The sequence below is a fragment of the Fusarium falciforme genome, chromosome 1 (assembly GCF_026873545.1).
Source record: "Fusarium falciforme chromosome 1, complete sequence".
In the NCBI taxonomy this organism is placed as follows: Eukaryota; Fungi; Ascomycota; class Sordariomycetes; order Hypocreales; family Nectriaceae; genus Fusarium; species Fusarium falciforme.
This window is the reverse complement of record NC_070544.1, coordinates 5,437,743-5,449,345: the sequence shown is the minus strand read 5'-3', so window position 1 is coordinate 5,449,345 and position 11,603 is coordinate 5,437,743. Positions and strand designations below refer to the sequence as shown.

Sequence of the window (11,603 nt, the reverse complement as noted above, 5' to 3'; positions counted from 1 at the left end):
GATCCATGCCCGAACTGTGGCATACCCAGATGTCCCAACTGCAATACTCAACGACTCAACGTACGAGGTGCCCCAGTTACTTCTCAGCAAGACATCCCGTCTGAGGGCTGAATCGGCTGGTCCCTCAGCGGATGTATTTTGAGCTCGAAAAGGTCCGTCATTAAGTGTGTTTGCGTGTGCGAGGGGGTGATAGACAAAAGTTGGGCGGTCAAGGAAAAATGATATTGGGGATGTACATCGGTGCTAACAATGGACCACTCTTGCTCTTGCGTGGGCCCGAACTGTTTGTTGTGCCGATGTTGATGGTTGACTTGGATGCTTATTAACGGAGATGGTCTAGGTCGCAAAACCGAAGAAGGGTGAGCTATGCATCCAAACACTGAAGGAGAGCGGCGAAGAGAGAACAATCAAGCACAGAAACCACGAAATCCCCTCAAGCATCCTGCCTTCCGTGGCTATGTCGAACGGTTCGAGCGGTGGACGACTGCCACTCTTGAGTGGGTTGACTGGTTTGAGCCAGATGAGTGGAAGAAGCGGCTCGCCAGTACCCACAAGATTTCTCCCGAGGTTGAGAACAAGCCATTCGTCGAATCCCTGAGGGGAAACGGAATCGAGTTCGATGATATCCCGTGCTTCATCCAGCTTTCCAAGAGCTCGGCTCGCTGGGACCGTCGCGTATCGCAAATCGAAAGATTTTGCGCGAGCGGCGAATTCGTCCTCCAGAACGCGATCGCAGGGGACCCAGAGAGATCTGAGTTGATCGGAACACAGGAGCCAGAAGCATGGGTTTCTGATCGAAACTGGGTTGACGAGGCTCTTGTTGGCCCTCGTCCCGACTACCCACGAATACTGGACAACAAAAGGCTCTTCCTGGTTTTGCAGAAGAAGGTGCGTAAAACGCAAAGCTTGTCTCAAAAGTCCGTGTGCAACTGACCGTGTTATTGATACCAGCGCTTCCCTGAAGACTCCCAGGGCGACACTGTTGGACCCCCTCGACGGATGTAGGCCTCATGACCCTGGCCTTCCTAAAGTTGCATGACAGTAGGATGCTGACCATTTTAGCTACATCAAGAACCCGAATGGAGCAAGCGTGGTTGCCATGATAAAAACAACACCGGCTTCACAGGTAGAGGGTTTTCGTAACCTCTTTGCTGACTACATCACCCCCACGCCAGAACCCAAGTTCATATTAAGAGAGTCTGTGAGTAGAGACATATAGTGTACCCCCACCCCCTCATCTATTAACACCTTTTATTTGATAGCCCTGGTGGGGTGGTTGTTTCGTTATCTCCTTCAATGTCCCTTACTACGGCATCAGCACTCGGGACCTCCAGGACTGTCGGACCATATCGAACGGCGGGAAGCGGCTCCGAAACCGTCACGACCTTGACTTTCTGCATCTTAATGGTTACGATGAATTTGACGATGAGAGATCTTCCTTCCACGATCACGCCATTTTGCATGAAGCTGTTTATTCTCTCACAGTAACGGGCAAAAGTGACAAGTATTGGACCGCGGTGTGCTTGGACGATCATATCTTTGACGAGGAGTCCAACTTGGAGTCGGATGAAGAAACCTTGGAGGTGGATGGAAAGTCAGATCCCATTCTCCTCCAGGCGGAAGGCGACCTCACCAAGTCGCCAAGGGCCTATGCGGTTGCGGCACTCAAGATTGCTCTCGACAAGATTGTTGATCACCACGGGAACCTACAAGACTGGTTCAAGGCCAGCTTTTCTCTCCATGTCAGTTTCTCCTTTTGAGCATCTACACGGTTGTTGGTTGACTGACATTACTGGCCTTGATAGACTTCCGACGCAGAAGACGGCCCTCTGGAGAAGATCTCAGCCGAGGAAATGCATACTTGGTTAGAAAAGTTCCCCAAAACTCTCAGCCATGTGACCCATTCCACCTCCAACCTGGTTACAAAGCTGGACCACTTTTTGGCAGAGGACGTCATTTTCGGCCAAGATGGGCTGCCTCGAGGCGTCCTATGGCAAAGCCTGCAGAACGATGCGAATGCCTTGCGGTCGCTACTTGCAATTAAACAGTACCGCAACCAGCTCCGTGACATTGTGGGTGAGCTCAGGCAGCTGGCACTTGCTTGCAAGGAAGTGAGGCGACAGGTGAGCCACTCGAGACCTTTGAGGAATACAAACTGACACCTGGTGCAGAGACAAACCGATAATGAAGGCGAGCAACAGATCATAACAGGGCGGGTTTACCGAGTTGCCATTGCAGCATTTGTAAGTTGGGGCGTCTTCACCGGGTAAAAGAAACCACAGGCTAAGCATCACAGGGTTTTACGATACTGAACACGGTGGCCCAACTCTACTCTGCCAAGCCAGGCAATGATGAACCGGGGTCCTGGCCTTCGTACGTGGCCATGGTGATGTTTTGCGTTTTGATGGGTGCTGTCATAGCTGTATACCTGTTCTGGCAGCAAGTAAGGCTGTGGTTTTCGCGCCTGGTTGCATTTCTATCGGGAATATTCCGAGCCTGATGGGGCCATCTCTGATGATCCACTTGAATTCAGTAAGGCTTTCTGTTGTTTGAGTTTTCTGTCTTGTTTATTGCTGGAGTTTACGAGTATCTTGGTGAACTGAAATTATACCCTGGGGGAAAGGCATGGGATCCATGGCTGCGTTTAGAGTAGGTAAACTGAATAGTGCATTGTTAGTCTATGTGATACCCAAACTTGATTGTTAATGACAATGGATTCATATCAGATGGCCAGCTTCACCCGTGACCACCCGCAGGACAAGGCGACCGCATTGCCAAGGACCGTTGAGCCTCTATTGGGCCTGGCAGGGCTTCGGGCATCAAAATGAGGGGAAGGGGTGTAAGTATTCCAAATCCTTGGGCCGTTGTCTTTTATCGTCAGGCAACTGCACCCGAAACTCCAAAACATGTGCTTGGAGATGGTCATGTTCGAGATGTGACACGTTGTCAACCTCGAGGCGGGATGACACAAGAGGATGCCAAAGGGCTGCATGAAGGGTGAGGAGCATGATAATGAGGGAGTATTTCTTCACCGGGAAAATCGTGAACCAATCGCCGTGGCAGCCCTGTCAAAGCCTACTCTTTACCGGCACCAATCGTGCGGCTGGACAACGCACCACGCATGGCAACCAACGAAAGGTATGTATATAAGTCTGGCCCAGCAAATCAACGAGCCTACCACCAGCATGAGGTTGAAGAATGACCCGAGAATTGGTGCCCGAACCTGCGCCGGCCTTCCTCTGCTCCGATTCATATGCCCTCGACTTCTGGCTCAGCCGGCTTGACCGTAACGAGGCAATCAAACCTGCGCGCCGACTCACCCTCCCTTCTTCAGCCGTAAACCACCATCCAGAATCATCATGGCTATGGCGACGACCACCTGCTCCGTCAGCGGCATAGAGGACCTACTTGGCAAGGCAGGGCTGCATACTCCCGTGCCCGAGTTCCCTGGCGCCGACATTGTGCACAACCCCCAGGACATCTTCCGAGTTTACCTCGCCGATATGCTGCAGAGGCTGGTCGACTGCGATAGATTGGTCGCCTATGAAGCCATCCAGCCGTCCAATGTTACCGGGCAAGGGGACCTCGTGATCGTGTCCCCGAGGCTTAGACTCAAGGACGTCAAGCCCAAGGACCTAGTTCTAGATCTCGCCCACAGAGTACGATCTTGACATTCACACCCCAAGATATCATCATGACTGACATTATTCCACGAATAGTTACCCAGGTCGCCGCCTTTCGCATGCCCCATCAAGGACGGTATCCATCTGCGCGTCTTCTCATCGCCCAACACATTGTCCCGCCTTCTCCTACCTTACATCCATGACAGGTGCGCCTCATATGGATATGACTCATCTCTCGGCCTTGCCGATGCAGCTGCGCCTGATGGGCCGAAGAAGAAGGTCATCGTCGAGTTCTCGTCGCCCAATATGGAGAGCGAGTTCCTGGTGTCCCACCTGCGCAGCACATTGGTCGGTTCATACGTGGCCAACATCCACACTAGTATGGGGTGGGACGTCGTCAAGATGAACTACCTGGGGGACTGGGGCAAGCAGATTGGACTCCTTGCGGCGGGATGGCAGAGGTTTGGCTCTAAAGAAGAGTTTGCGAAGCAACCACTCCGTCACTTGCTCGAAGTCAACCACAAGATCAAGGAGCTTTTCAAGCCGGAGCATGAACAACTCAAAGCAGCGAAGGCCGAGGGGAAGGATGCTAGCGAGATCGAGTCACAGGGTCTACATGCCGAGAGGGACGTCTTCTTCAAGAAGATGGAGGACAGGGACCCCGAGGCCATTGCACTCTGGCAACAGTTCCGCGACGCAACAGTGAAGGACTACACGGATTCCTATGCGCGACTCGGTGTCACATTTGATGAGTACTCAGGAGAGTCCCAGGTCAGCGCGGAATCAGTTGCCGAAGTTGAACAAGCTCTGAAGGAGAAGGGGGTATACGAAGAACACGACGGGTCCTGGATGATCGACTTTACCAAGCATGACGCGAAGGGACTTTCAACGGCCGTGGTGCGTTTTCGAAATGGGACAACTTCATACCTATTGCGCGACCTTGCTGCAGTTCTTGACAGGTACAAGGCACACAAATTCGACAAGATGATCTACGTCGTCGCCATGGAGCAGGAGATGCACTTCCATAGGGTCGCAAAGTGTCTGGAGCTGATGGGAAGACAAGATCTCGCCGAGCGCATCCATCACGTGGGAGTTGCCAAGATCAATGGGCTACCGGATCAGCTCAAGGATGCCAAGTTGCTGAGCGACTACCTGGATGGCTGTCGCAATGTAATGCAAACCAGCATCGACGAACCGACGGAGGAGCCCCTTTTTGTGGACAAGACTGACAAGTCGGTGGATCTTCTTGGACTCTCTGGTCTTTTCATCCAGGATTTCACCCACAAGCGAACGACGCCGTACACTGCGGACTCTAAGAAGATGGCATCGCTGGTTAGCGAATCCGGCGCGGCGATCCAGAATTGTTATGCCAGGTTGACCTCAAAGTTGAGTGAAGCGCCGTCCGAGGCTGACTACGGAACACTGGACTACGCTGCCCTAGAGGCGGAGGACTATGCTGAGTTGCTACGCATCATGGCACAGTATCCTGACACAGCGCAGGCGTCTTTCAAGAATCTTGAGCCGTCTCACATCATTATCTACCTGCTCCGGCTTGTCGATCAAGTCATGATGACGCTCGACGACGACGATGAGCAGGATTGGGCGGAGAAGGATGAAACGAACAAGGCGAGGATGGCCTTGTATGAGAATGCGAGACAGGTATTCGAGAATGCCTTGAGAGTGCTGGGTGTCTCTCCATATAGTTCATGACGCTTTACTATTTCCTTCTAGTTTGGCTTGTCTGAGATTATCGCACTCTTGATTGAGTCACTCACTTTGTTCTTGGCCTTTCTCAATTACAGGAGCGGGATGTACGGGGAGTTTTTACTGCAACATTTTACATTCCATCTATTTAGATTGTCTTTCCCATTTCCCTGCTTCCTAGGATGCCCTATCTTCATCGTTTCGTCTGTTTCTCCGACTTATCTAGTGTCACAAACTGTATTAGCGATTTGATGCTCGGAATCGTGGGGGCAACAGTGGTCACCGAGCTCCGAAAGGGCAGATCAAGGCAGCCCAGCAACAGAAAGACAGTTATTATTTGCAATTTAGTATAGATGAAAAGAAGCCATCAGCCACGACAGCAAAAAAAAAAAAAAAATATAGTCATCAACATAATCAAGTCATCATGCCCAATGCCTATAACCATCTAGTATATCTCGTCTTAGTAGCCCATGCCATTCTATCCCAGTAATCATCATCGTAGCATCATGGGCGCGTTATCGTTGCAGTCGTTCAATCAAGCGGTTTTTGTGTAGGTGCCGGGAAACCTTTGTCAGGGGAAGCTATCACGGTCAAGGCGCCGCGAAAGGAGTGTCGAGCCCGTGTCTTAGATAATAGGCCAAGAGCCTTCAAAGGAGAGGAGAAGAGAAGTCTGCTGGTTGCCGTGGCTTGCAGAGGTCGGTCGGATAGGCTTGCGAAGGCCGTGAGGCCGGCTCTCGTAAGAGCCGAAGTCCTGGGGTCCTCTGGGCAGCTGGCCGAGGCTGTAGAGGTTTGGTCGGAGCCTGCGGACGAGGGTTGTCCATTGTTCCTCCGGGCAGCTTCGGGTCCGAGGCCGCCTAGATATCCCGTGCTTGTGGGGCCCACTCCGGGCACGTCGCCGGGCTCGTCAGCAGTTTTGTTCACGCCATGATGGCTTCTGCGCTGTTAGAGCTAAGATAGCCCTAGCTGCAATAGCTACCAATGTGGTCTGCAAAACCAGCCTTGCCCTAACACAGCGTTAACAGCAGCTGGAGAGAGTTGCTTTGGTGAACAAACTGCTCTGAACCCCCAGGTAGTTAGTTTCCAGAGCGAGTATTGAAACGTTGCGTATCACAGTTCGGACACCGAGGAACACCGCAGCGTGGGCAAGGGTCCACGCTGACCTTCATTCCCCCGTGGCCGCAGTAGCACTTGGGTTTAGTCAGCTTGCTTTGTATCTGTAGGCGGCCGAGAGGCAGATATCGGATGTGATTTCTTGGATGTCTTGCCTCGTTTGATCTGACTTACGCAAATCCAGATCCAGACCACCTTCTTTCGGGGTAACCCATTTAAAGGTACCTCGACGTCCAAAGCAGGAGGCGCAGTTGTGCGCGGCCCAGTCCTCGTCACCCATGCGGTAAATGGGCGGGCAGATAAGCTTGGCAGAAAGGCATATCAGGCGGTTAGCGGGCCTCAATTTTTATTCGTTTGTGAGTTTGAAGCCTACCAGCCGTGAGGTAGTCTGATTTGCCGGGAACTCCTGCATTGAGCCCGGTTTGGAGTTTTCGGTTTAAATGCCTAATTATCAGACGCGCTTAGCTCAATCCAGCACTGGTTCCAGCAGGCAATAAGAGTATTAACCATCATAAGAGCATATGTGCATATAATGATAAGTCTCTTTCTCGCCTCCCAAAGGAATGAAGATCATACCTTAAATTCTAGCTCAAATGAACAGTTTGAGCCTCGTTTATAATCTGGGCCTGAACGGAATTGAACAATGATGGGCGGGGGTTTAATATAGCTATCAACGACGAGAATTTCTGTCTGATTTTTGTGACCAATGATCCCTGTATGTTCTACCAGGCGAATGATCTTCTTCGCTGTCCCAAGCCACCGAAACAGGCTACCACACCGCTCAGATCTCAATATCTTAGATCGAGCCGCGCGGATGGAAGCTGCAAGCTCCACGCTGCAGTAACATGACCAGGACAAGGGGGCAAGGGTGAGAAGGCAAATGCAGGTACATACTATCCGTAGTACTCAAGGCATCATATGGCAAACCGCGAGGGAAACACTGGAAGTGTAAGTTTTTCTTTTGTAACACAATAACGCACATTGTTTGAGTTGAGGTGTCGCAAAATGTGCACGGCGCTACCCCGTCAACCCTCACGGACAAAATCTGTTGGATCCTCAGTCGCGGCAAAGGGCTCGTCGACACAAGCTCATCACAAATCTTCGAAAGTTCGAGCTAAGGTAGCAAGGTCAGGGCAGGCTGGGGTGAGTCAACCCACCATGGGTCAAAGGTCGTGGACGGTCGTCAACCAATGTTGAGGAACAAGCAATGAGCCTGTTGAGGCCGGCAGACCGGTCAGAAAAAAAATTGGCTACTGCCAGACCTTCGAGCGGCCTTGAGGAGGAGGTGATTGACTCTTCCTGTGGGTGTCACAAAACACGAGACTAGCGATCTATGTTATTTGATGCCACATTATCTTCAGAATTACATTGATGTAAGTAAAGAAAGCTTCCTAGTAGCCTAAAGTGATAGCTTTATGATAATATGGATTTTAATTGAATTGGCCTTTAAAAAGGTGGTGAAAATGAGGATTAGGGATATCGCGGTGCGGGTAAGCGAGTCTCGTGTATTTTGACAACCCCCTGGCTCTTATAACATCTCCAACTGCATGTCAGCAGGTTTTCTGGGGCTCCCTGCGCCTCTCATTGCTTCTTCTTCTTAAACAACCGTAATTACACCTTGAATTTTAGATATCCCAGTGGCAAATAGTCAGGGAAAATCCATGTTCCCAAACCCTTAACAAGAGGGGAGGATTTTCGACTGCAGCCCTGAAGTAACGTTTGCCTCACCGAGATGCAACTATATTGTCGACCCTGTTTATCACTGCTTACCAAGTCATCGAAAATACGCCGTGGTCTAATGCACGGGGAAGCTTTCCGTGTCCGGGCCAGTACAGATGGTGCTGTACATGGGCTGTAAGCCATTCGGCCGTGTTTCTGGCTGCGATGTCCTCATCCGGAAGTGTTGGCGAAGAGTAACAGGCTGACTACCGCGCCCAGGGTCTAACCCAGGAGTTTATTGTCAAGCGGTGCTGATGCGGTGAACATGGGCCGTGGGTGGTACTCACAGTTCCCGGAAGTGCTTAAGCCCCTGAGGAGTGTATGTGTACAGTAGAATCGAACAACAGGCAGGGCGCCGTCTATTAGCTAAACCGCTATACATAAAACTTAGGTGAGGTAAGAGAGTTCTCTCATCCATTATCAGGGAATAAATCTATTGTTCCAAATTCCCCATTGAGTTCATAATGACAGCTCCCCAGTCAAGATACCCGTCGAACCATACAGAAGGGTCAACCCCTTGTAACATCTCAGTTGTCCATGGCGTCCCGCCATTCCAGTTTTGCATCTGAAGTGCATCAGCTTGCATATCCCCGGCCATGAACGACTCTGCTCCTTCCAGGGGCGTCTTTCCGGTATCGCTGTTGTTGCCACCGTTGTCCTCCATGTCCGTGTCTCGGTTCTCTTCGTCCTGTATCTTCAGGGCTTCCGTGCCAGCAGCCACGATTTCAGCCCAACGTTCTAATTTTGCCCTTGTGATGCGAATTTTGATCGCACTCATACTCCACAAGTTGTGATCCGAAGCACCGGGCTCAGTTGACGCGACCTGGAAGGTTGCGTTTGCCTCCTCGAATCGGGAGCAAACACCTGTCAGAATCCCCGACACATCCAACGAAAGACCGGGTTGAGTCTGAATCTGCGACCGAAGAGAGGCCACAGCAGCGGGTAGTCTTGGGTCCGTTCCTTCCCGAAGAACAATCTGGCTGCACTCTGTTGGGTCGTTCTCATGACCAGGCGTGGAACCTGCGGGCGTAGCCTTTCTCGAGCTTAGACTCGCTGAGTACTCGGAATCTGCTTTGAACTGTTCCACGTTCGGGTTGTCCGCACTCGTGTCGTGCGGCATTGGCGTCTTAGGATCGGTTAAAGTGATCGGTACGGTGAACTTGGCCCATCTGCCGAGAACAGTGAGGGCGTACACGATCTGAGCAGCCACTGGCGTTGTCTGGCAGTAGTACTCGGAAATAGGGATCGCGAGCCAGTTGTCAAACCACTGCTTTAGCGCATTTCTGGATTGGTAGAAGATGTCAAGGGCTGAAGCGGCCCCCAAAGTGGGAGAAGTGAGGGACTCGGACATGGATATGATACGAGGGGCATCTAATACTGGGGGTTCATAGAGTCTGAGGGCAGCAGTATTGATGAAAGTACATATGATTCCTAAAAAAGTCAGTTGATACGATTCTTCTGAGGTGAGCAAGTATACGGACGATCGTCTTTCAGCTCTGGGGGCAGTCCGTTTCGTATACGGTCGAGTTCCCCCTGAAACGCAGAGACATATGCCGATAACGGTGCTGTCGGGAGGCCTGCAACCTCTTCTGCGGGGTCGTCGGGAGAGTTGAGCTGGGAGATCCGCTCCGTCAAGTGTTGGATACGGACGAGATAGACGAGACGAGTGTCTGTGGGGTACTCCTTCTCTCGCTCTAGAACCCCAAGACACTCCTGAATATACTTTGTGTAACGCATTGACTCTATTCGAGAGAACCCAAGTGACATCCTGGTTAAAGTTAGAAACGAGCTCCCATGTATGACAAGCATGAACACCCTACGCTGATGACAAGAACCAGACGCCCAGAAGGGCCCTCCTCTCTTCATTTGTTCGCCGCTCGGGTTGAAAAGGTTTCACAACCATCAGGTTCGTCCGCTCGAGTACGGTTGGGCTACGGTGGAGGCCCAGCTCACCCACAAGCGTTACAGCCATGGCGATTAGGTTGTTCAACTGCGCGTGCATGAAGCAGTGGTATTGATACCAAGCTGCTATGACAATGATTCCCATCAGCAGATCGAGAGATCGCTCTGAGCGGATGAGCATGTGGTCTGCTATGTGCCGCATGAGATAGTACATCTGGGCTCGCATCGATCTTAGACTTCGGAAGGACGTGACCATCCTGATGGCTGACATGAGGAATGGCCGGGTGGCCTTGAGTCTCGCTGCCGTGACATTTCGTGGAATCACGACGAAGGGATGGAGCGCCAGTAGCTCATTTCTGTATATGTTTAAGAGGACCTCGTCCGAAGCAGGTGGAGGAGGGGCGTCCCCAGATGCAGGCCTACAGATGCATTGGGGTGGGGCGTAGGAATTGTAGGTATCAGGAATAGCCCAAGGACTAGATCCCGGGGCAAACGAAGCATCCGAAGATTTTGATGATGGCTTCTGTTGGTTGGAGACGGCAGGATCTGCTTCAGTCGGGATGCATGTTGTATCTGTCGCCAGATCCGCATTCGTCAGACCCCCTGAGGCTTTGAGTAGATTGACTAGCCCATTCAGTCGCTCTTCAATCTGAGCCGTTCGCCTAAAGGATAGAAATCAGTCCTTGCTTGTGTAACGGTAGTCGACTAGGGTTCTCATCATCCCGAGGCGGCTCAATATCAGGGTCGACCTACGAAGGCTTTGGCTGTCTCTTCTTTCGAGGTCGATGAACCTGCTCCGTGCAAACTTTGACCAATCTCTCGCATCTAGAAGCATGTGTCAGTCAAGATTTCTACCGCGGCTCTTGATAAAGATATGGGGCGATGCCCGGGGGCAGCTCCGGTGGACCCGGCACTTACACCCCGATAACACGGCTCGTTCGGCATCGGTGACACGAGTTTTTGATGATCACCGGCCGATGGGAGCGGAAAGAGAAAAGAGAGTGGGTATCCAACTCACCTGTCGCACTTGGCTCCGGGAGCACTGTTTGAGCGGATGCATTTCGCCTTTGCGGTTGCACACTGAGCGCAGGCGGCTCCCCATTTAGCCGTCGCGGGCTTGGGCCTGTCGGCGGCGGCTGTCGACATCATCTCGGCCGGGAGTAGAAGCGCTTCAGCGGTACATAAGCCAATCCGAAAGAAGCGGCCCAGGTTCTCAAGAGAGGAACAAGTCCGGCGGACTTTTTGGGAAGTAGGGAAACCTCCTGGCCTCTTCTTAAGAGTTGTCAGATGGTTCTTGGGCATGGATGTGAGGCGGAGTTTATCTTGAGCGCATAAAGTCCGTTCCAGCTGACTAAACGAACTCCGTGTGGGGCCGGGATTCAGGAGCCGCCGGTATTGGTCGCACCAACCACCCTTAGCTGAGGCTTATCCTGAGACGTTGCTCGACTGAGATGAACCGGAGACTTGGATAAAGGCCGTATCTTACGAATGACGCGCCAGCTTTGGCCTCATTGATGGACAATGAACGTCATCCATTAAAGCCTG

The 11,603-nt window shown here is 51.8% G+C and overlaps 3 protein-coding genes across 3 annotated transcripts; 2 read left to right on the top strand and 1 right to left on the bottom strand.

Annotated features, from left to right (window-relative positions):
* Positions 1 to 366: 366 nt before the first annotated feature.
* On the top strand, positions 367 to 2,500 carry NCS54_00154400 (Hypothetical protein; the record flags this gene model as incomplete). Its single annotated transcript, XM_053147169.1, has 6 exons — positions 367 to 921; positions 1,046 to 1,201; positions 1,263 to 1,742; positions 1,806 to 2,123; positions 2,172 to 2,243; positions 2,297 to 2,500. 6 exons carry the CDS (start codon positions 367 to 369, stop codon positions 2,498 to 2,500), a joined length of 1,785 nt encoding a protein of 594 aa, XP_053003144.1.
* An 859-nt stretch (positions 2,501 to 3,359) lies between these two features.
* Positions 3,360 to 5,333, top strand: NCS54_00154300 (Arginine--tRNA ligase; the record flags this gene model as incomplete). The annotated part of the gene is made up of 2 exons (XM_053147168.1): positions 3,360 to 3,659; positions 3,720 to 5,333. The coding sequence occupies 2 exons, from the start codon at positions 3,360 to 3,362 to the stop codon at positions 5,331 to 5,333; spliced, it is 1,914 nt and encodes a 637-aa protein (XP_053003143.1).
* Positions 5,334 to 8,589: 3,256 nt separating this feature from the next.
* NCS54_00154200 (Hypothetical protein) lies at positions 8,590 to 11,360 on the bottom strand (the record flags this gene model as incomplete). Its single annotated transcript, XM_053147167.1, has 5 exons — positions 8,590 to 9,587; positions 9,638 to 9,924; positions 9,977 to 10,720; positions 10,812 to 10,883; positions 11,077 to 11,360. The coding sequence occupies 5 exons, from the start codon at positions 11,358 to 11,360 to the stop codon at positions 8,590 to 8,592; spliced, it is 2,385 nt and encodes a 794-aa protein (XP_053003142.1).
* Positions 11,361 to 11,603: the final 243 nt, after the last annotated feature.